This window comes from Typha latifolia, chromosome 2 (assembly GCF_019914945.1).
Source record: "Typha latifolia isolate L0001 chromosome 2, TyphaL0001v2, whole genome shotgun sequence".
In the NCBI taxonomy this organism is placed as follows: Eukaryota; Viridiplantae; Streptophyta; class Magnoliopsida; order Poales; family Typhaceae; genus Typha; species Typha latifolia.
Genome location: NC_133087.1, coordinates 13,805,654 through 13,830,210, shown reverse-complemented (window position 1 = coordinate 13,830,210; position 24,557 = coordinate 13,805,654). Strand labels below are relative to the sequence as shown.

At 35.3% G+C, this 24,557-nt stretch overlaps 2 protein-coding genes and 1 non-coding gene across 4 annotated transcripts; 2 read left to right on the top strand and 1 right to left on the bottom strand.

Moving 5' to 3' along the window:
- Positions 1–20: 20 nt before the first annotated feature.
- Positions 21–1,051, bottom strand: LOC140782492 (universal stress protein PHOS32-like). The gene is made up of 4 exons (XM_073129081.1): positions 832–1,051; positions 563–672; positions 357–475; positions 21–254 (listed from the first exon to the last, which is right to left on the bottom strand). The coding sequence occupies exons 1-4, from the start codon at positions 1,004–1,006 to the stop codon at positions 173–175; spliced, it is 486 nt and encodes a 161-aa protein (XP_072985182.1). The 5' UTR covers positions 1,007–1,051; the 3' UTR covers positions 21–172.
- A 1,712-nt stretch (positions 1,052–2,763) lies between these two features.
- LOC140783099 (U1 spliceosomal RNA) lies at positions 2,764–2,924 on the top strand. The gene has a single exon (XR_012108052.1). It is a non-coding gene; the product is annotated as a U1 spliceosomal RNA (small nuclear RNA).
- Positions 2,925–5,883: 2,959 nt separating this feature from the next.
- LOC140781620 (alpha-glucan water dikinase, chloroplastic) lies at positions 5,884–24,379 on the top strand. Of its 2 annotated transcripts, none has more exons than XM_073127686.1 (34): positions 5,884–6,238; positions 6,337–6,609; positions 8,117–8,158; positions 8,245–8,354; positions 8,459–8,537; positions 8,689–8,780; positions 8,915–9,092; positions 10,703–10,924; positions 11,079–11,417; positions 11,518–11,625; positions 11,753–11,851; positions 12,040–12,174; positions 12,286–12,374; positions 13,720–13,854; positions 14,398–14,560; positions 14,698–14,787; positions 14,864–15,049; positions 15,674–15,736; positions 15,806–15,868; positions 15,964–16,023; positions 16,227–16,379; positions 16,502–16,585; positions 17,818–17,994; positions 18,059–18,165; positions 18,294–18,507; positions 18,623–18,726; positions 18,913–19,051; positions 19,290–19,415; positions 20,802–20,912; positions 22,377–22,475; positions 23,211–23,384; positions 23,464–23,556; positions 23,650–23,765; positions 23,902–24,379. In XM_073127686.1, the coding sequence occupies exons 2-34, from the start codon at positions 6,358–6,360 to the stop codon at positions 24,104–24,106; spliced, it is 4,407 nt and encodes a 1,468-aa protein (XP_072983787.1). In that variant the 5' UTR covers positions 5,884–6,238; positions 6,337–6,357; the 3' UTR covers positions 24,107–24,379. The 2 variants fall into 2 exon arrangements, with proteins under 2 accessions (XP_072983787.1, XP_072983788.1); XM_073127687.1 differs by having other exon boundaries at positions 6,149–6,238; positions 8,245–8,391.
- The last annotated feature ends 178 nt before the right edge of the window (positions 24,380–24,557 follow it).

The window sequence follows — 24,557 nt, the reverse complement described above, 5'->3', positions numbered from 1 at the left end:
GTAACACATTGAAAATAAGATAAAAAAGGACTATTTATTAAAAAAAAGGTCTGAAACCGAAACTTCGAACTATGATAGCACCAACACTAGGATACAGAATAGCTCATTAACTATACAACTTTGTCCCAAGTAGAAATTAAGCTATCTCTTGTAACAACAACACCTCCAGAAATCATTTGCTCTGTTCTTTCACTACTGTCACAGGGCAAGTCGCGTTATTCACACAGTACCTACTAACACTTCCAAGAAAAGCCCTGCAAGATCCAGGAAGACCTCCATCAGCATGATTCACTAAATTAATAAAAGAATTTGCTTAGCCAGAAGGATTTTATGACGGCTAAGAACACTCGACCGACCTCTTCACTTTGCTTAATCCTCTGCTTCCCATCACAAGGCAGTGCAGTGGCATACTCTCAATTGCTTCAAATAGCTTCTTCATAGGATTACCCCAATATATCTTAGCAACAACTTCCACCTGCAATTAAAACACCACGTAATGATCTTCTCCTCCTCCTTTCCAGTGACTACGAGATCATTAACAACTACTTTGGATTATAATTACCCCTTGTAGATTTGCCACGTGAGCCAGTATATCTAGTGTTTCCTTGTCGGGCGAAATGCCATACCTCTTGGTGACGGAGGGATCTGAAAGCTCATTGAAAGGAATCAAAGCTGCAAAGAAGAAGAACATCTTAAGCTCTTCTTATCTTCCTAGTCTCAAAGTGTGTTAGAATAGAGGAAAGATTTAAAAACTATCGTTCTTCTCTAGCTAACATCTTAAGCTTTGAGAGAAGACGGTGGATTTATAAGAGATGAAGATAGAAGTTTTACGTGAGCCGGTGCGTTCCCAGAGATGAACCACCCCTTGCTCCTTCTGGTAGCAGGCGACGACGTGGACGAGTACGAGACGATCGCCGCTTCTGACGACGTTCCTCGATGCCCATCTCAGCGCTGCTCTGCTGCACGGCGAGAAGTCCGATGCCACTCCGACGTGTCTCTTTGCCATTGTTAAGGAAGAAGCAACTCGACGACGGAGAACGCAACAACCCAGAGTATTAAGTAGTGAAGTTTCCAGGACTAGGAGCTTAAAAAGGAAAATAGATTAAAGAAATTTATTTATTTTGCATACATAATTATTACGTACCCTTCAAATATCTTGTATGGATACCCTTTATAGTTAACTAACAGTTAAATTTTAAATAATTTAGACATAAAAATATTAAAATATCTTTATTATTTTTTATATAAATTTTTCTTAGTTAAGGGCATTCTTTTTTTTCTTCTATTAATTATTAAGACTTAACTTGAAAAATATTAAAGCGAATATATATATATATATATATATATATATATATATATATATATTGAAGAGTATATGTGTAGATATTAAATTTAGAACGGCATATAATTAAATAAGAGATTTTTTAAGTATATACATAGAATAATTACGCTTATATAAACTATCATTATTTTCTATATAACCCTTTAAACATTTTTTTAACCACGTGGAAAGGTTATAATGAATAGCAAAAAAACTTCCAGAGAAAAGTTGTGATGATATTTAGCTAAGTGTAATTAACTCATTTAAAATTTATTATTGGTTTGAATAAATAGTAATGTAGTCACTCCTATACCACTAAAAGCTACGATGAATAAAAAATAGATTATTTAAATTAAACAAAGTTTAAAACATGAAGTATTTTTGTCCAAAATATAGAGAGGTAAGAATATATTTAACTCTTAAAATATGCTCGCTTTCTATGATAAGATTGGATCGAACCTAACTTTTTACATGGAACCACTTGACTAGATTCCCAAAGATTTAATGTGCAAAAGAAAAAGAGGAGAGAGAGAGAGAGAGAGAGAGAATATGATTCCTAAGTTCATCATCCAATGGAACGAATGATAGTAGTAGCAAAACACAATTTGAATACAATTTGATGGATTACCGCCGATTTCCTCCTAGCGATGATCTCTGTGTGCTATGTTACCTTTGTTTCCTCTCGGCAAAGATTTCTAAACTAGTCCCTAATTATAAAATTCCTATATTTTAGTGATTTATTTGCAATTTAAACCCCATCTTCTTACATTTATCCCTATAAAAAAATTTATTTATTTCTCAGAAGAAGAGTTTCTTCTGTAGTTGGGCTCTCCTAGCAGGCCAGGTACGTTAAGGTCCATATATTTAGTTTGAATATAATATTGGACTGATAGCAATATTTAAAACTATATCCTAACTAAAATGATACGGATAATTTTTTGATAGAAGATCGGATCTTAAACGGATGTTGATTTAATTTTAAACGAATTATAATATTTAAATATAACTAATACAAAAATATTAATAGTTTTAAAAGAAATATATATTTTTGTATGTCAAATACATAAAAAATTAGAAAAATTAATCTCTACAAATAATATATAATAATCGTCAGTAACAATATCAATATTCAATATTTAAATTAGCAAACTAAAAACTTTAAATCATTCAAAAATATATGCAGATAAACTGATATTTGTATTTAAATTCAAAAATTAGATTCGACCCATATCCGAATCCGAATTTCGTATCCGTATCCGTATCCGAATTGGATAGGAATTTTTTATCCGAACCCAATCCGAATCCGATAACGGGTCGGGTCGGGTCAAAGTTAATCCTATCTGTTTACACCCCCGCATTCGATTTAGTCCCACATCGGATAGCGGCGCAAGTATGGGAGGTCGGGAGCAGCATAAAAGCAGCGATAGGGGCAACGTAGGATCATACTTACCTGGACGGGGTCAATGGGCGATCAAGAAGGCTCATGGCCTAGGCCAGCGGCCTCCATTGCACGTGGGAGGAGCGCTGGCTTACCATCTCCCCAAGTGGGAGAGTGGACGTCATCATTTGTGGCAGAGGGGGTACGCGCCATGCGCGGCCCCTACCCAAATCTTACAGTCCAAATATTAAATTTTTTTTATTATGTAATTTATTAAGGCTATCATAATTCAGTGAACCAATGGAGTGGAGCCGACTACTTAGTGAGCAGTTCAGTTCATTTGTTAGGCGTTAAATTGAAATCAACCAACCCAAAGCACGTCTCAATTACACGCCTAATTTTTAGTGAGCTAGTAAAAGTTATTCTACATTCCAATGTATATTGGGGTGCAAACAAGCCCATACTTGAGCCTATTATTAAGCCTTTCATTCGTCTCCTCCTCTTGCTTCTAGAGTTCAAATAGGTCTCTGAAACTTATTCATGGTCAAATTTTTTATACTTAATCAATTTTATTTTTTAAATAATTAAAACTAACAAATAAAATTAATTAATCAAGTTAGAAGACTTAACCTCAAACCAAACAAGCTTTATAACATCCTAAAAGGATAAGTCAGTTTGGGTGGTGCAGCATTAAATTTCTATGTTTTTTTTTTCTCTCGGTTGCTTTTATATTCGAGACGGCTGCGATGAAGCTATAGTTAGCTAGTTAATCACCCTCTGATCTGACGTTTATTTTCTCCTATTGTGTAATAATTAGAGTAATGTTAATCTATCTCTCTTAAACTAGTGGATTTGTATGACTAAAGACTTTTCATAAAGAAACAATAAAACGAATGTAGGTGATAGCTCAAATTTGCACGCATGTGTACAATGTGCCTGCCTGGAGATTTTTATATGAATTTTTATTTTTTGATAATTGTAATAATCTCTCTATTTTTATAATAAATTTTTTTTTTGTAAATAATCTGGAGATATTATTATGTTTTAAGAGCCACTCACATCATGTGTCAAATTAAATTCTCTTTTGCGTACTTTCACGGTGCTTCAATGGGGTCCGTAGCTGCTACTATCGCACGCATTTATGATTTATATATATATTACCTCTTTGACTCTTGTTCATCAGAAGACCCATTCCTTTTCATCTCAGTGGTTCTCTTTTAATAAAATTTTATTCATTTTACTGACATATTTTTCGCTTCACAAAGAACACAAATAGAATAATTACTTGTTCTAATCAATCAAAAGATAAATAAGTTAAATCTGTAGAATTTACTTTCTATGGCATGGCACCTCACGGCTGCAGCATCGATCAAATTACTAATATATTTATTTATCAACAGAACAAAAGAATACTTCAGATATTTTAGTAATATTGCAATTTATTAATTTATGTGGACTATATTAATTGTTTTAGTTTACTCATAAATTAGAGACTAATTTAATTAAAAAAAAATTTATAAAAATAAAGATAATTTTATGCATAACTATGTGAATAAAATTTATTTAACCTTAAAAAAAGAAGAAGAAACATATCCATCACTCCACGCTAAAGAGACGTGGGATTGCTTCCGTGGTGGGTAAGTGTCCGCTATTAATTATCCTCCTTTTAAGAAAGCAAAGCATTCCCTTATCAACTTTGTTTCTTTCTGAGGAAGTCTTTTGCTGGTCGGAGAATACCTCCTCCTCCTCCTCCTCCTCCTCCTCCTCCTCCTATGTATATCTTAACATTATATATATATATATATATATTACCAACTTTTATTCAAGAATCTCTCAAACTTATTCTAATCACCACCACTGTTGACAAACTCTTTACTTTGGCTCCTACTTAGCAGCAGCTACTTCTCACATTGCTGGCCGTTCATGTCTTACTTATATAACTTTGTATGCTGAGGAGGACTTAAATGAAAATTAGCTTCAATGAACTTGAAAATGTCGAAAAAAGAAGAAGAGATAAATTAAAATGTTCTGAGATTGTTCTAGAGAAAATAAAAATTAAGAGTAAGATAATTATTTGATAATTGAGAGAGTCAGTCTCACAGAAGACTTGCCAGCATTATTACTGTTGATATATATATATATATATATATATATATATATATATATATATATATATATATATATAGTAGAAGATAAGAGTGTCACAACTCAAACCAATAATATAATGATAAAATAATTCCATATATAATAGGAAAAATATCTGAGATATTAACGGGTCGGGTCCCATGATCCCATCCCTTCTTTCTCATGGCCGTCCTCTCGTTTTGGAAGGTTGAAAGCCACGTGATGCGCCTCTGAGAACCTTCGTCCACACGTAGAGGAATGGATTTGAGACGTGTCGATAATGGAAGCTGCACGGTTTAGAACAGCAAGCATACAGTGGCTTCAACTTGTGCGTTGCCAAGTGGCCGTAGATCGACTGCATCACCATCCGAGAGTGCAGCAAATTCTTACCTCTACGTATGCCTGGCAGCCTGATTACCGTCAAAAACGGTTATTTCACACTTTTAAGAAGAAAAGGCTATATTTTTTAAGTGTTATTTTTTCTCGATTTACGCCTAATCTTTTTATTATTTTTAATTCGATCCAAGCATTTTCATCAAAATATTAACAACAAAACCCTGATTTAACCTTTGATTTGTCTAAAAAAAAAATAGTTTTTTTATAAATCACACCCTGTATTTTATTTATTTTATGATTCGCATCCTGTCTTTTAAGAATTTTATGTAAATCGACTCCTGATTTTCTCTTATAATTCTCATTTAACACCCTGACGTTATTTTGACTAATTAACATTGACCAAGTTACTAAAATACCTCCCACAATTCTCTTTCATTTTTTATATGTCCACCATCTTTTTTACCTACCTCCTTCACCATCATCATTGTTGTCGTCGTTGCCGTCGTCACCACTATCTTTCCTCATATTTTTCCCTCATCCTCCTCCTCTTTTTTTTTTTTAAGAGAAAAAAGAGGACAAAAGAAGATGGATAATTTAGGTACTTATAAAATAACGTCGGAATTACAGAAAAAAATGAAGAGTTAAATTATAAAATAAATAAAATATAGGGTGTGATTTGTAAAAGCGCTTTCTAAAATAACCTATTACAGTTTTATTGTGATTTAACGAAAGAAAAAGGAGAGCGAGAAAAATATGGCATCCGATAGAAATCTTCCAAGTAGTCCGATGCAAGAAATTCCTGCGTACGTTTCTACAGACAATCTCCTTCTCCTAGAGAGCGTCAAACGCTACAATCGAGATAGAGCGCTTCCGCCAATTCCTGTGATCGCCTCGTCCATCTTTTACTTTTTCTTTTCTTTTAAATAATTTATTTATTCATTCATATCTCACGAGCTCTCTATATACTTGTTGATATTTTTTCAAATCCCGACGACGAGAGAGAACGCTCGAAAGCTCTTCTTAATCACTCACTGCCTCACCTCCATTTCCTTGACCGATCTCCTCGCTTGCTCAATCTGGTATTCTCTTTCGAATATTTTCCAAAAGTTTTTTTAGTCTCGATTCGCGGTTTCCCTGCTCGATTCGGTGATGCGAATTCGGTACGATTTGTGTGCAGGTTGGTGTATGATTTAGGAACATGAGCAACACGGTGGGACATTGCTTGCCCCAGCGAGCTCTTTGCCGGCCTTGTGCTGTGGGGAACCCGAATAGTAGATCACACCAGGGGAGCTCTCCGAGTTTGCTGTGTGGGATTCCGACTGCGTCGAAGGCAGAGCACGGTTTCCTTGGGAGCAAGCTGAGTTCGTCGACGACGAAATCCTTGAATCAAAGGCGTAGAGCCGTTTCCATGGTTCCTTGTGCTGTTTTGGCGCCAGATCGTTCTTCCGAGGTGATACAATACGCTCCACACCTGTTTGATACTTTAACCGTGACGGTAGCTTGTAGCAGAATTGCTAAAATTAGAATCTTAATCTCGTTTCAAACGATCACATATAAAAGGTATCAGTTTTTACTTGAAAATTCTCTGAAGATCTTGAAATAAATCACGAACCAAGGGATGATAGGCGTTTTCATCATGTGATGGTTTGCGCACTCTTCTGGGTAGGCACTTCTTTGCCCCCCTACTTCTCGTGCTACTGTAACTGTTGGATGACAAATGCACGTCACAGGAGCTATCACGCGCTAGAACAAGATGATGGCTTTTTCAACGTTATAGATCAATTATGCAGGAACCAGCAATTGTGAACATAGTTTATGATGTTCTCTCAATATTTTGTTTCTAGTGCACCTCTGTTGATTTGCCATGCCTTGATCATCACAGGGGCATAAGTGATAAGGCTGTTCTTGCTTTTTGCCTCACATCGTGATGTTTGTTATAGAAGCACTTTAATTCTATTATACCAGAATACGTATGCCATGATGCAAATTAGGAATTCGTTTTTCTTATTTTAATATCCTTCTATGTTAAATCCTTGAAAATTTTGACCTGTGGATTTGAACTCACATTCCAAGTTTCTTCTCAGTATAATTTCCTTTAGTCAGCTCTCCAATCCAGGACAGTAGTTGGTATTCAAGTTTGAAATCATATCCTAGTATTCTTTTTTTTTTTCCTTTCCTTATGTACCTCTCTGTTTATTACCAGAAATCTGCCTCAGCATCTTCTTCCCTCTACATTAGCCTGTCCTTTTGTCATTTTTCATTTTTAAATCAGTTCTTTGGTTCTTCCTTGGGATATATTGATCCACTAGGTTTCAATTCTTGCATAGGCTTCAATAAACACCTGAGAGTCCATGCCCCTCAATCACTAGCAAAATGGCTATGTTATTCTTTTGCCACTATATATCTTATGCACTTAAGAATTTTATGATAATTTCGTTGTATAATCTAAGAGTTCTGGAGAATCACTTGTCCTACTGTGTCTTGCATTTTTATCTAGCAGTTGACAAATTAACCCTTTTTCAAACAAAGGGCGCCCTGCTGTACTACCTGGATGAACTTTGACGGACAATGCACTGAGAAATGGTGCTCTGTAACCTGATCAAGATCAAGATTAAAAAGCTCTTCTTTTCTTGAGCTATGCTACTTTGGTTGTTGAACTTTTTAATCATCTCTACTTATAAAATATTATGTACACCTAAAGGATTAAAAAGAAAAATGGATTTAGTTCTCACATGAAAAAGAAATTTGTGACATTTCACATAGAGAGTTTTGTTGATTTCTTCAAAATTACAATTAGATTTTCGCTTGATGCTAACATGTAATCAAAATATTCATGAGAAAGAATCAAGCACTATAAAAATGAATGAGCTGGTTTCCTGCAGCCATCTGCATCCATGCTGGTTTTATATCCAAAATGCTTAAGATGACAGTTTCCTAACTCTTCCTTTTTGGTGCAGCTTATGGGAAAATTTGAGCTCGACTCAAGTTCTGAACTTCAGGTAGTGCACTTGTAAATGCAAAATAATTTGATTCAATAGAGAAACAACCTTTTTCTAACTGAATTCTCATATCTATAACTGAACAGGTTGCCGTTACTGCCCCCTCTCAGGGTTCTCCTGCGCAGATTGACCTTCTAGTTACCAATAGCAGTAGCTCTCTAGTTCTCCATTGGGGTGCCATTTGTCCAAGAAAAGAGTAAGGCTAGCTGCTAGTGCTGGAATTTTCTTTGTGGGTTTGTACACATGACCTTTGGCTTCAGTTCTTTTCTTCTGTCTTTTACTACTGTTGCTTCTTTACAGGGACTGGTTTCTTCCTTCAAGTAGACCAGATGGAACAAGAACATATAAAAACAAGGCTCTACAGACACCCTTTATAAAAGTAAGTTCTATCAAATGAAATACTTCAGTCGATGCTAAGAAAATTCATCTGCCATCTCCTGAAGAACTCTAGTCTGATTATTTTTCACTTCACATGTTAGTTTCTTTTTTCATCCTTTCATCTGAACAGAAACTATTTCATAACTATGCAGTCTGGTTCCAACTCTTTGCTGAAAATAGAGATTGATGATCCTGAGATACAAGCAGTTGAGTTTCTAATAGTTGACGAGGCACGAAATAAATGGTAAGCAGTGCTCAAAGTATCAGCTGCCTATTATTGTTTTATAGAGAGGACAAATATATTTATATATCTACATATGTGTGTGTGTGTGTGTGTGTGTGTGTGGTTGTAATCTGGTTTCCTTTTACTTTCAACAGGTTCAAAAATAATGGCAAGAATTTCCAAGTTCAGCTATCAGGAAGCAGCAAGGATAATCAAAATGTTTCAGGAATTGCGAGTTCTAATGCTACAGTACCAGAAGATCTTGTGCAGATCCAAGCATATCTTAGGTGGGAAAGAAAGGGAAAACAAATGTATGCACCTGATCAGGAGAAGGCAAGATCTGCTCTCTGTTTGCTGACAATATGATAATATTTAATATAAGAAGCAAAACCCAAAAAGGCCCTGCATGGAAGCATCTGCATCATGAAGCTGTTTATAGATGTTCAATTCATTCATATTGTTTTTTGGATTTGGCGAATTTGTCTAATGTGTTACATACACACACATCCTTAGCTCCAGTCACCAATATTAAACACTAAATACTAATGATATACTTTATATAGTGTTGGCATTTGATGCATGGAACCAGACACACATATAGCATATAAATAAGGCTAGGGTTTCACATCCATGGTGTGAGATTGGTTCATCCTCAATACCTGATTGATAGCTCATCACCACATTTCAGTTAGACCATATATAAGTCCCTTATTTTATGCCTTGATCTTGAAAATGCAGCCTTGTAGTGATAGATCCATCGTAATTGTGATCCAGTTTTGCTCCTGTGACATGATTTTGGCTCAAAACTGGATACATTGCAATGCACTGCAATGGGTAATCCTTGTTATTGTGGATATCTCTTTGATATGGCTGTTTTTCAAGTCTTTTATCAGGTTATTTTAGATTAATTTCATGACCAGTAAGATTCAGTTTTCCTATCATACTTTTGTTTTCAGTTTTCTCTTGCCTAAAAAACTGGTCAGCAACTTGACAATGGTTCTTAAGGGTTCTTAAGGGTTGATGTCAACTTGGAGGCCGTTCTACAGATTTGTCTAATCCTTCTAAGTAGCTTTATTATTTTGGTGTTATCTAGACAAGAAAATTATCGGAAGGAAATGAGAGAGGGGATATGTGATAAATTTAGTAGTTTAAATATTTTATATATTTGTGTTAACTCACCAACTATTCTAAAAATTAAATTATTAGATAATAATAATTTTTATATTTTATATTCTAATATTATCCCTCACTTCTAGGGTTTGAGATATTTTGATAGACTTAAAAAGTGGATTTGACTTAAGTATGAGCTGTTATATTTTATATAATAGAAAGATCTATAAGAATTTAAATTCAGGACCTCTTGTTTTAGTATTATGTTAACTCATTAACTACTCTAAAAACTTAAGCTGTTAGAGAATAATAATTTTTATATTTTATATTCTAATAATTTGATAGGCAAATAAAAGATTAATTTCTTTAGGTAATTTTGCATTCATGTTTAACTGTCTTCCAAAGACTATCTTGGCCTCCAAGTCCTGAATCTAACTAGATAGTTAGCCAGATTATTTCTCCTTTACTTGTTATCTTGACATTTTTTTAAACACCTTTCAAATGAACCTTTTGCTTCCCATTTCTTATACATAGTTGCCTTTCTTGATAAAAAGTAACTATATTTTCATTCTTTGTAGCTATCAACCATATCGGCTATTCTACATCTCTTAATTTTCATTATGCTGGTGAATTCACCAGGAAGTTTTTAGAGTGCCTTATGTAAGAAGCAGATTTGGTTGATCTGGTCTAAGGCACACTTCGTAAATTGTGAACAAAGGCTTTTCTCTACATTTAACAGAATGACTTTGGTTTTTCATAATTCCAGTTTAGATATTCAATATCATCTTTCACTGGAAATATTTAATAAGATGGCAAGCCATGACATCTTTCAGGAGGAGTATGAAGCTGCAAGGGCTGAATTGCTAGAGGAAATTAACAGGGGTGCTTCTGTGGAGCAGCTGCGAGCAAGGCTGACAAAAAAGCCCGAGGCTAAAGAGAGTAGAACTAAGTCTGCTACTGTTGAAAGTGAAATTCCAGAGGACCTCGTGCAAGTGCAGGCATATGTACGATGGGAAAAAGCTGGAAAACCAAACTATCCTCCAGAAAAGCAACTTGTAATGCTCTATGTTCCTATATCTCACCAATTCTCAAGATATTTTGTTTATTTAACTAGTTATGCTGGAGCGAATGACTAATACATCCGTCTATCAACATAAAGAACCTCCATTCGACAAAATCTTGAAATCTCTTTGGTTTCATGTTGAACAGATAGAGTTTGAGGAAGCACGGAAAGAGCTGCAACTTGAGGTAGAGAAAGGAACTTCTATCGTGGACCTAAGGAAAAAAATCTTGAAAGGAAACATACAGAGTAAAGTCTCCAAACAGCTGAAGACTAAGAAGTATTTTTCTGTGGAAAGAATACAGCGCAAAGAAAGGGATATCATGCACCTCCTTAATAAACATGCTCCACAAACTGTAGAAGAGAAAGTGTATGTCTCACCAAAATCCCCAACAGTGCTTGAGCTCTTCTCAAAGGCTATAGAGGAGCAGGAAGGTTCTATCATTCTCAAAAAGGAACTCTTTAAACTAGATGACAAAGGGCTTCTGGTTAGGGATCTTAATTCCGAACATCATTCTTCAATACTTTGTTACTCATATTTCTTAATTATTGACATTGTATGCATACCAATTCTTTCCTGGTTTGAAGGTAACTGTCGTCAGTGCTTTTGGTAAGACAAAAGTTCATTTTGCCACAACTCATAATGGGCCACTTATTCTTCACTGGTCACTATCAGGAAAAGCTAGAGAATGGATGGTAAAATTGTGGTTTAAAATTTACCTTTCATGTTTAGTACCTATTCTCTAGGCTACTCACAGAATCACGGCACTGTAACTTGTGCCAAATCCCCCTTTTGTTCACAAGGTAATTGTTGATCATTCAGGTACCTCCTCCAGATACAGTGCCTTCAGGTTCAACATTACTAGAAAAGGCATGTGAGACGCCATTTATTGAGGCTTCCTTAGCAGGCTTAGTTTATCAGGTATGGATACCTTTCTGAATCCATTCATTAACCAAAAATGATATCTGCATTTTACAGAGGACAGCTAATCAGTTCAAGATCTTTCAGTCGAGACTGTTTATTAACATGTTGCAGAAAATTTTCTTAAATGCCATATTTCTAGTTTATTCCTGAGGTCTTTCCATAACAAATATTATTCTCAAATGCAGAGTATTGAGATAGAACTTGATGGAGGGAATTACAAGGGATTGCCCTTTGTTCTTTGCTCTAATGAAATATGGATCAATAATAACGGCTCCGACTTTTACATTGATTTCAGTAGTGAAACTAAAGAGAGTAGAAAGGTAGACATTTCTTTTATGTCTTTTTGTGGGTTCATTAAGATAAGATTTCACATGATTGAATAATCTAGATCTTTTTCTGACAATGAATTTTCATTTTTTTTCCAATAAAAGGATGCTGGGGATGGTAGGGGCACTGCAAAAGCTTTGCTGGATAAGATAGCAGAATTGGAGACTGAGGCTCAGAGATCTCTTATGCACAGGTCTAACAATTCACACTTGCCTTGGTTTAATTTAATTCTTTTATATAGTTTTCAACTGATGGTATGAATTTTTCGTTTCTTAAGCTACATAGTCTTTTTTATCATTATGTATTTTGATTTGTTGCAACTATACAAAATACTTATTAATAACAGATTTATCATAAATGTAACGAACCTCATGCTAAAAGAATAATTATAAACAAAAAACTATCATGTAGGTTTTAATATATATATTTAAATAAAAGACCAAAAATTGACATATTGAAGATCCAAAAATATCTCTAAATATTTTTTTAAAATATTATAAATACGTATCAGTGGCATGCAGGGGCATGCCATGCTACCATCGGCATAGCACGACACGTGCTACTAATACGACCATCATTGCTCAAAACACAAGGAAGACGTGGCGAAGCTTCCCAAAGGACCCAGACATGTCCGACAATGACCCGAAGCCGTCGACCAATGCACTTTGCCAACAAGCTGCAAATATGAAAATAGGGCTACACTATTCTCTACACAATTAAATTGAAACTAAATGCAGGAGATGGAAGAGGATTTATGAGTGAGTTGAGAGGTGGACTACGATTGCTCCAGTGACACCCTAACAGTCGAATCTAACAAATACTTTGGCAAGGTATGGAGGAAGGAGAAGAAAAGGAAGAAGAGGGTGATGATGGCATGGTAAGGAGGAGTAGGGCTAGAGTTTATAAAGAGAAGAATTCTTAGGGTTAGGCCAATGGATGGTGGATCAGAGTTGTTACGAAAAGAAGAGAAGAATAGGAAGAAGGCATGTGCAACGCACTTGACCCTTCCTCTAATTTTTTTTTCTGGATATTACACAGTTACACCTGTTCTTATTGATAAGACAGCAGTTAAATTGATTAGTTCTCCCACTTTCTTTTTCAGTGTTTGATGATGAAATTCTTTAGTATTATTAGGCGTCATGAAACTGCTTAGTCTTCAAATGTTTATAAGTCAGGAACCTTGTGATACCAAAATTTTATTAGCTAGAATAGATGAAAGTCTCATTTTTCACTGAATTTTGTCTTACAATTAGATATTTCTGTTCAGTTAAGCTTGAATATAATCCTTGTCAAAGTGATGTTAGTTCAAGAAGTTTCTCTTTACACTGTCCAAAATTTACATAAGAAGGTTCTAACTTGATTGCTATGGTTTTGTAATCATTATGCTTGGAAACAAAAATTATGGGTTAATGTGTGACTGAAACTTCTTAGGGAGAGTCAGTGTCAAGGGAGAACTACATATGCTACTCCAACATTTCTTTGCTCTGCATAATTATGTCCATCTTTCTAGTAATAATTGATTATTCTTTTGTTCTCAGATTCAACATTGTGGCAGATCTAGCCGAGGAGGCCAAAGATGCTGGACAATTAGGTCTTGCTGGACTTCTTGTTTGGTTGAGATTCATGTCCACAAGACAACTTACATGGAACAAGAACTATAATGTCAAGCCACGGTAATCTCTTGCTCACATCTTGTTTAAAATTTAAAATTAACAAAGAAATTTACATTACTCTTCCTTAGAACGGCTAGATTAAATTCTCTCTGCTAAAAAAACTTGAAAATTTTAAACTTTGAACAAATGGTGCAGAAGGAAAAGACTAACATGTATGTGCAACTAAACCAAGTACTACAAATAGACCTGGCCATCACTATGATATTTCCTGAGATTGAAGTTGCTGACTACAAATGGCAAGTGAAAGAGTGGGTTAATTGAACAATCCCTAATTTATAGGTTTTTTAAAAACTTCTAAAGAGCATGAACTTGGTCCAAGAATTATGAAATTACGGATCAGAACCTCCTGATTTAAATGGCGGTGATTTCCATTCAACATAATCCAATAGCAAGCAACTGTGTGACATGATATTTCTTCTCTCTATATCTTTTGGAGATAATCAGAAATTCGTTACTTCTGCTGATATAGTTTCTGAAAAAGCCTTTTTTGGTTGATCATATACTGTATTTTTTATATCTAAACCTACAATTTCACAATTGCAGTGAGATCAGTAAAGCTCAAGATAGGCTAACAGACCAGCTTCAGAATATGTACAAAACCTGTCCCCAGTACAGAGAGACTCTAAGGATGATCATGTCCACTGTTGGTCGTGGAGGTGAAGGCGATGTTGGTCAACGTATTCGTGATGAGATCTTAGTAATCCAGGTATGCATCATTAATCAATAGATCATCTATTTATGATGATATGATCTTATGCGGTTGATCTATGATGAGAAAAAGGAAAAGCTGGTCCATGACTTGGCTGTGCTAGATGCATCATCAGTAGTTTTTTGTTATGACAGAGAAACAATGAGTGCAAAGGTGGAATGATGGAAGAATGGCACCAGAAGCTACATAATAACACGAGCCCAGATGATGTAGTAATCTGTCAGGTACTTGATGTGTGGGCTGTTGAATGTTTAAACCCTTTTTTCTATCAGACTCTCTGACCATGATTTCTATTTTCAGGCACTTATTGATTATATTAAAAGCGATTTTGATATTAATGTTTACTGGGATACATTGAAGACAAATGGGATAACAAAAGAACGTTTATTAAGTTATGATCGGGCCATCCATTCAGAACCAAATTTCAATCACAATCAGAAAGAGAGTCTGCTGCGTGATCTTGGACACTACATGAGGACTCTCAAGGTCAGTACTCAGTACATTATGCCATTATCTTTCTTCAAATATACTTATAAAGAACACTACTTTCTTGTGGAAGAAAATTGCTGGTGTAAAGTAACTTATAGAGAACGACATAAATACTAGTCCTAAAATTATCTGGATAAAATTTGTCCTCTTATCATGCGTAAGCATTGTCAAATTTCTTGATGTATCTAACCTTTCTCAGGAAAGCTATTGCAATGTGAAGTGCTCTGTGTCATTTAGACCTCCTTTTGTTATCGACGTGAAATTAAATTCTATTTGCTGGATGTGAACAAATTCATTAGAAAATAGGACATTAGCATATGATGTGAATTATTGTCAGAATATGACTTAGTTGCATATGAAACTAGTTAAGGTATAAACAAGTGAACATCGATAAGATTGGAAGTAATTTTTCTTTTAATTGGTGTCACATGTGTAGAACTGTAGATATTTTTACTAGATGCAAATTATTGAAACCATGTAACTTGCAACTGTTTGTTCTATTGGCTTGCATTCGCTAGAATTATACCTGCTTCTTGATATGTAAATGCCTTTCTTTTCCTGTTTTATTTTGGAAAATATTTTTTCAGTCCTACTGAAATCCCGATAATGATCTACCTTCAGGCAGTCCACTCAGGTGCAGACCTAGAATCTTCTATTGCAACCTGTATGGGATACAGATCTGAGGTACTTTCTCTTCAATTTGCATTTTACATAGTCTTGTTGATGAATGCTAAATGAAACTTCTATCTACAGGGTCAAGGCTTCATGGTCGGTGTTCAGATAAATCCTGTGAAGGGTTTGCCATCTGGGTTTCATGTAATTAGCTTTAATATCATTTTCAGAAAATTAACTAACCAGTGGTTTCTTATACTGAGAGCTCTTTTGACACAAATATTTGATTGTTTGAATAGAACTTGCTGGAATTTGTACTGGAGCACGTGGAAGATAAAAAGGTGGAGCCTCTTCTTGAGGTGGGTGCCTCATTACTCAGATAGTTATTCTCCAGCATCTATGGCATCTATTTTATTAACGTGGTGACTTTTTTTCAATTGCTTTTACTAGAAACTCTGAGTGCCATCATGAAGGATAATATATCTCTTAACCTCCAAATAGTATACATATTTTCAATCTTTAAGCAAGTGAAATAATGACTATTACAACTGTGACCTTGAAGGGCTTGCTGGAGGCACGAGCTGAACTTCGACCATTGTTACTTAACTCCCATGAACGCTTGAAGGATATTATCTTTCTGGATATTGCTCTTGATTCTACTGTCCGGACAGCAATAGAGAGAGGATATGAGGAACTGAACAGTGCTGAACCTGAGGTCTATACATCTATATATTTTAATTCCTTCCTGTTGGCTCTTAGTCCGTTATCATCTTTTTTTTCTCTGTGTTTCTTTACTTGGGCTGGATTATAGACTCATTTTCTTGCATTTTATGCCAGAAAAAAATGTACTTCATCACTCTAGTTCTTGAAAATCTTGCACTCTCTATGGATGACAATGAGGATCTCATATACTGCTTAAAGGTACTATTTCATCTAGTTTTCATTTTACTCTTCATTTAGAAATTAAAATGATAGTAGAACTAGTCTCCTCTGTGTGCATTTACAGTCCGTTTGTGGCTGATTTATTCTTGACTCAAAGAATGAGTTGTTCTGGAACTGGTTCTCTGGTTTCTGAAATCTTTTTAAAAAATTATATCATCAGAAAATCTTTTAAATGTCATACTTCCAATGAAGCTCTAATTTTCCACAATTATTCATAGTAAAAGCATCTGGACAAAATTTTATATAGTTAAACTTGTACAACCTGATATTGAATGTATTATAAGTTCAAATCCTCCATCTTCAAGTGAAAGCACAATCTATATGAACAATCTAATTATGAGCTATGAATCAGCTGTTTTATGCACTACACTTTGTAGTACTTTAGATTGTCTCTACCTGCATGGATCACTCTATAACTTAGGGTGCAAAAAATGTGTATCTTAAATCAATGATGGCCGTACTGGTCGGCACTCCCCATGCCGATAATGACATGGCCCCTAGCACAGGGTATGCCAGTGGCACATCCCTGTGCCAAGTTGTGCTGATCGACACGAGCATGAGGTTTAAAACACATTTTATTGATCTGAAATAAATCTACTAGAGTAGTAAATTTAAAATATTTTATAATTTCTTTTTTTATCATGTGACAAATATAATACGTCATGTGGAGCCTATTTTTTTTAACAATTTTATTTTTCAATCATATTATAGAGTTCAATTCTTAATATTAGTTTTTATGAATATGTTCAATCATATTATGTGATTGAATAATATTTCTATTTGACCATTCCTATATTTTTAAGAAAAGAATGTCATTTATAAAAATAATCTAAAGAGAAAAAACTTTATTGTAGGATTTAATACTATATTTAAATCAAGAACTAAAGATTAACATGCTGAAGACCCAAAAACATCTTAAATACCCTAAAAGATAAAATATTTTAAGGTTTGCCGATACATGCCAGTGGCACGCAGGGGCATGCTGGTTGGCATGCCTCATGCCTTCGACACAATCATCGTTGTCTTGAATATTAATCATGACGATCACTCTAATGAATTGTGAATTGTCAATAGCCATTAGATTTTTTGGTAATATGATAATATCATATCAATTAGGAGTTATGACATTTTTTGGCATCTGAATAGGGTTTGCTCATTCCTATCCTTCTGGTCTAGCAATGATTGACTCTATCTGGATGTTGTTTCTGAAGGGATGGAATCATGCACTAGAGATGTCCAAGAGAAAAGATGACCAGTGGGCATTATATGCAAAAGCATTTCTTGATCGAACACGACTTGCGCTCGCAAGCAAGGGAGAACAGTACCATCATATTCTGCAACCTTCAGCTGAATACCTTGGCTCATTACTTGGAGTTGATCAATGGGCAGTACGTACTATCTTTTCATATTTGGCTCAGCTAGATAATTGCATTAATAAATTCTGTCCTGCAGGTAAACATATTTACAGAAGAAATTATTCGTAGTGGATCAGCTGCTTCTTTGTCTACACTTCTTAATCGACTTGATCCCACTCTCCGAAAAGTGGCACATCTGGGAAGGTTTGTCAATCCTTCCATTTTTTACTGCATCTAATGACACATGATCTACGTGCCATATAGGTGATTGTAGAAAGACATCCTCAGATGGCATAATACATGTTCTGACCTGGGTTTCATTCACTGAGCAGTTGGCAGGTTATAAGTCCTGTCGAAGTAGCTGGCTATGTCGTAGTTGTCGATGAACTACTATCTGTCCAGAACATATCTTATGACCGACCAACTGTTCTGGTGGCAAAAAGTGTCAAGGGGGAGGAAGAAATACCAGATGGCACAGTTGCTGTGCTTACACCTGATATGCCGGATGTTTTATCTCATGTCTCTGTGAGAGCAAGAAACAGCAAGGTTATTTTTGGTTCACATCATTAAGTGAAGTTACTGAATTTTGATGTTACTTCTAATGAATTTATATTTTGGAATATATTTCAATGTCTTAATATGTTTTTTTTCCCTATGTAAGGTATGCTTCGCAACATGTTTTGACACTAACATTCTGTCTGAATTTCAAGCAAATGAAGGGAAGCTATTTCGCCTAAAACCCACTTCTGCAGATATTGTATATAGGTAAAATCTTATCTCCTAAACTTGTATATCCCATCAAGAACTAATCCTTTTCCTACTACCAAAAGCGTCTATACATCTTTACTATTATCACTTTCACTTTCCTAACATCTTTCTGATTGAAGCAACTCTGGTTATATAGTTATGGTTTATTTGATTATTCATGGTTTCCTGGTTTTCTCTCTTTAGGGTGATAGAGGAAAGCGAACTGTCAGGTTCGAGTTCTTTAAACATTACAGATGATCAATCTTCACCGGCTGTAAATTTAGTCAAGAAGCAGTTTATTGGCAGATATGCCATATCAGCTGAGGAATTCACCAGTGAAATGGTTTGTAACCTAACATGCATTTAGCATATTCATGGATCACGTTTGAGTTTTTCCAGTATTATTTTGGCTTACTATTTTTCTCAACTGTAATATAGAATGATAAGAGCTTGTTGCTCATTAGAAGGAACCAAAATTTTGTTCCCTTTGCAAATAAAGTTAATAATTCCTAATGTTTAGCTTGGTTGCATGTTACCTCTATGCCCTGCAGTAATGATTCCTCATTTTTCTGTACTAACAGGTTGGGGCTAAATCACGGAATATATCATTTCTGAAAGGAAAAGTGCCTCAATGGGTTGGGATTCCGACCTCAATTGCACTACCATTTGGCGTATTTGAGAAGGTTCTATCTGATGATGTAAATCAGGTGGGTCTCCTTTCTCATTTTCATGGTTGCTTTGTGTTATAGATATTGATATCTAAGAAAGAAAACTCATGGAGATTCTATCTCGCTCTATGCTTCTCTGGTTTCGATGCTTCAAGTAGACACAGATTTGTTGCTTAAGAGTTGGAGTAAGTTACTCTGATCATGCACAGGAAAGTGTTTTGTGCGGTATTCGTAATATGACCACTTATGTGTGGAAAGGGTGGGGCAGGCAGCTGACTAACATTCTCATTAAAATTTAGACATCCATATGGATTCTTTCATAAGTATCTATTTATGTTTATATGCATAGCATATACATGTTAAAAGTAAGCATACAAAAATATGAGTCTTTAGAATAACCAAGCATAAGTGGGTGATTTTCATATCATGATATTCTTTTCTGATTAGCTATATGAGTTATGTATAGTAGGAGAAATCACTTTTCTTATATGTGTAGAGGAAATGTCTGAAGACCGAAGCATCGTGAGGGTTTAATTTGGTGAACATGCCCAGATGCTGTGTCCTTAGCACGAAGCTTTCTAAGGACAAAGATTGCCAGGCCTTGACATGTTATGCATGCATAATATCTGCTAGTATGCATGTGTAAAATAACTAGTGTAGTATCACACATTTTAATAAGCAGCTCCATTGCCTATACAATCCTTGATCAACAGGGTAGGAGCTAGGTGCCTCTCTTATGTTGTCAGCTATCATAGCAGATAAGTAAGTGACCTGTTTATGACCTAAGCAGTGCAGCATGATATAATAGATAGGTCGTTTATTATGTGTAGTTCTTAACTTCCTGATCTATAATCACATACTTTCTGATCTATAATCTTGTACATTCTTATTTGTTCAAAATTCAAGCACCAAGATTTTGTCATTGCTGGGAACGTTTCAAGATATAAAAAAATATCCTATAAGTTGTGTGTTTTCTGTGTAGTTCTGTTTTTTTTAGTTACATGCTCATAAGTTAGTAATTTGGAACTTTTTGATGCACTTAATTGAAATTATCTACTCCTGTCTGATACCATGGTCCTTTAACGTTCTTTGGTGTGGCTGCCTTTTGAAACACTAAATTATTCATTTTTTTGCATTATCCAGAGTTGGTTCGATATCTCTGAACATTGTGTTGTGTGCATTGATGTGAATAATTAGAATGATCTAGTGATTAGTAGCTTCTCTTGTATGTCTATACTTAATTCTTTCAGTAGTATCTTATGGTAAGAAGTATGAATGAGTAATGATATCAGCTGGTTTTACTAGGCGATACTACTCTCAGCTTGATTTACATTTTAGCTTAGCTCATGTTAAAAGGTCCACAAATCTGGGATGACGCTGATCTTGTTGCTCTATGATGCTTTTCCTTTCTCTTTTAATTCTCAGGAAGTAGCTAGCAACCTACAGATGTTGAAGAAAAGGCTAACGCAGGGAGAATTTAGTGCTCTTGGTGAAATAAGAAAAACAGTTCTTCAATTAGCACCTCCAAATCCGTTGGTAAGAATATCAAAATTCTAGCATAAAAGCTTACTATGATGCAGATTGAAAAAAATAAGCATAGATTATATGCACCTTGAAAAATTATTCTACAAGGTTGGCTCTCTGAGTTTCTGCATGTTGGCCAGAAAGTTCTCATCCTTCTAAATCCAACAAAATTTTGTGATAACTGTTTTCTAGAATCCACCCTGAATGTTATGGAATGCTACCAAAATATTATTCTATTTCTTGTAATGCTCTCAAATTCATTCTAATATTTGAAGTTTGAACATTTGAAGCAGGTATCCTAGATTCTTTATATGGATAAGCTTCTCATAAAAAGGTAGTAAAATGTCATGAATTCTGCAGTCGTACTCTTTGAGTACATCTGTACCTCATAACTAAATGGGATGATCATTAGTGATGTCTGTTGTAACTTTCCAGGTGGCCAAAATTGTTTAGATTGCTCCCATAAGTTGAAAACTCAAGGCTGTCCAGATGATCGTTCTTTCCAAATTTTTTGATATTTATATATCAGATAATAGGTCTCAATGTCGTATATTCCTTTTGGGTACTTTAAACTTCAGAGTAATGGTTTTTGATTTAGTTATATTTTCTTATGATCAAGTAAGTCCTCTAAAATTTTTTCCTTGCCATCCTTTGAGGACTTTCAAGTCTCTTCAATCAAATCTAATCTTCTTTATCATCAAAACATGATGATTGTGATCGTAGAAGTTTCAAGTATAGTTGAAGGCTGGAGCTCTATAGAAATTCAAGGTCTTGCATACATAGATGATTTTTTTCATCATTATGTAGTGGCTGATTTTCAGACTAACTGGTCCAAAACCCTTTATATATTTCACCACATATGAAAGAAATATTAAATTTCAAATCATACTAATGTGAGAAATCTGGCAATTTCACCTTTGTATACTTCAATCTCTTTCTTGGATATCTGATGGAAATCTTCCTGCTCTTCTTTGTATAGCATACAAACACTGACAGAATACAAGCTCTGATCTCATTAAATTTATTTGTTATATGCTGTAGTGTTAAGTCAACCAACATTTGGAGACAAAGTGGAGCAAAAGGAAAACAATAAAAGAGGAAAAAAGAGTTAGGAAATCTACATTTTCCAACAAGGGGCACAATTGACCTCTGACAATTAACTTTGGAAATTGTTGTGAAGTTGTGAGATATCCAATAGACATTTTTTTTTTTTAAGGATGATGACAGCTAATGTATATCTTAAGATGCCCTTAGTTGTGACCTTGTCATGTGCCAAATTTATCATGGCAGAATAGGCCCTACTAGTGAGTTGACTGCTTTACTTTGCCTCGTCCATTCTGAAGTTGCACCGTAACTTTCCATCCTGTTGCTTCTTTTAGTTTATATAATTCCTCATGTATTTCAGATGTACAATTTATAAGATGATTAGTCTTTTCTGGTAACCTGATATGAGGTACTCAATAAATGGTATTTCAGGTAGAAGAGTTGAAGGAAAAAATGCATGGTGCTGGAATGCCATGGCCTGGTGATGAAGGTGAATCTCGGTGGGAACAAGCATGGATGGCAATAAAAAAGGTGAGAAATCCAGTGTGTATCGTAAAAACAGTTCATGCTTTCTTTGAAAGGCTATGCCAAATTTCAATGAAAGGTTAGGACAAATTGCACTATAAATTAGATGGAAGTTCTATTTCTTTCATTTGTGGATGTAGGTATGTTTTCTTAAAGCTGGCTTTCCATTTACGGACTGATACTTCTCTTTAATTTGTATTGCCCTTCTTAACATCAGAAGCTAGCTGCACAGGTCTAGGCCACTTTGCCAGTCTTGGGGGACTTCCAGTTCTAATATTTGTATATGATTAATCTTTCCTCTCATTCATTTGATCTATGTCATAAATCTGATGGGTTAAATCAATATTTTTTAAAAAATGACATCATCTCGGATCACTTTATCTTACAGTATTAGCATGAGAGAAAGCAAATGCTTTTCATAAAATTTTAAAGCCTCCTTCCATTTTATTCTTCAGGTTAAGCAGATTCATCTTTTTTCGTAAGAATAACTTAGAATAAGCCCGGTTGTAGACATTTTTTAAAAGTAACTGAGTAAGCCCAATTATTTTTCATTATTGTCATGAAGGAAGATTAATGTTGTAAAGACAAAAGTACAGAAAAACAGGAGTTAAGTAGATACACATTATCTTCTTTATCATATCTCAGTCATCTATGATTTCAGTCTTCTGATCAACAGTCTCGTTGTGATGGAGACTTCAGGAGCCATTAGCACTTAGTTCTAATTGAGACATTTCCATGAAGGTATGGGCTTCAAAATGGAATGAGAGAGCATACTTCAGCACCCGTAAAGTAAAGTTGGATCATGACTATCTTTGCATGGCTGTCCTGGTCCAAGAAATTATAAATGCAGATTATGCATTTGTGATCCATACTACTAACCCATCAACCGGAGACGCATCAGAGATATATGCTGAGGTATCGTTTTGGAAATAGAAGCTACTCCTACACTGTTTCTTCACTATCAGATATTTATTCATTTCCATCTCACATGCAGGTGGTGAAAGGACTGGGAGAGACACTAGTGGGAGCCTACCCAGGTCGTGCCTTAAGCTTCATCTGTAAGAAGAACGATCTAAACTCTCCAAAGGTAAGGCATCATCCTTTGCCAACAATTGCAAGCATGTCATGGAAGAACATCTTTCCATATGCAAGAAGTGAGCTCTTTCCATCCCTTTTACAGGTCTTGGGTTACCCAAGTAAACCAATTGGCCTGTTCATAAGAAGATCAATCATCTTCAGATCAGATTCTAATGGTGAAGATTTGGAAGGTTATGCTGGAGCTGGACTCTACGACAGGTCAGTGCTCCTTTTTTAAGATGACCCAACCTTCAAGTGTAACTAATCATGCAATGTTCCAGAAAATATATAGTATTTAGGAAAATAACTATATGTGCTCAAATTGATGGTGTTTATGTTTCTAATCAAACTACAGCGTGCCCATGGATGAGGAAGAAAAGGTGGTTCTCGATTACACGTCTGATCGCCTGATCACCGATGGCAGTTTCCGCAACTCAATCCTCTCCAGCATTGCTCAGGCTGGGAGTGCCATTGAGGAGCTCTATGGCTCCCCGCAGGACATTGAAGGAGTGGTAAGGGATGGAAAGATTTTTGTCGTCCAAACGAGACCGCAGATGTGATTTATTCATTGTGGAACGTTTTGTAGCTGAGTAGCATTGCTTCACTCCAAAGGTACTGCTGCTCATGCTGAAATTTTCACTTTTCTCCCCCTTTTGCCTTCCACACTTGCTCTGTAAAAGTTCTGGATCCATAAAGGCGAACTATCAAGGATACTATGTATTATAGTCGCTTATACATAAATAAACCACTTATGTAAGGCCTACAATATAACTAAATATTATTTAAGGTACCTAAAGTTCAATAAGAAAGCAAAATTTTTCTTCTGTTGTCAATGATTTATGCATTTATCTCCTTGTCATGCATGCAACCTTCCCTTGTGCAAATATCTTTTGTGCCTTTGTTTTATACCCTGTTACATCAACTGCGTGACCATTTACTGGTTCGCCCACATCGATGCTGAAGACTCCAACAAGGAAAACAAATTCCATACTTTCCGAAATCTCTACAGGG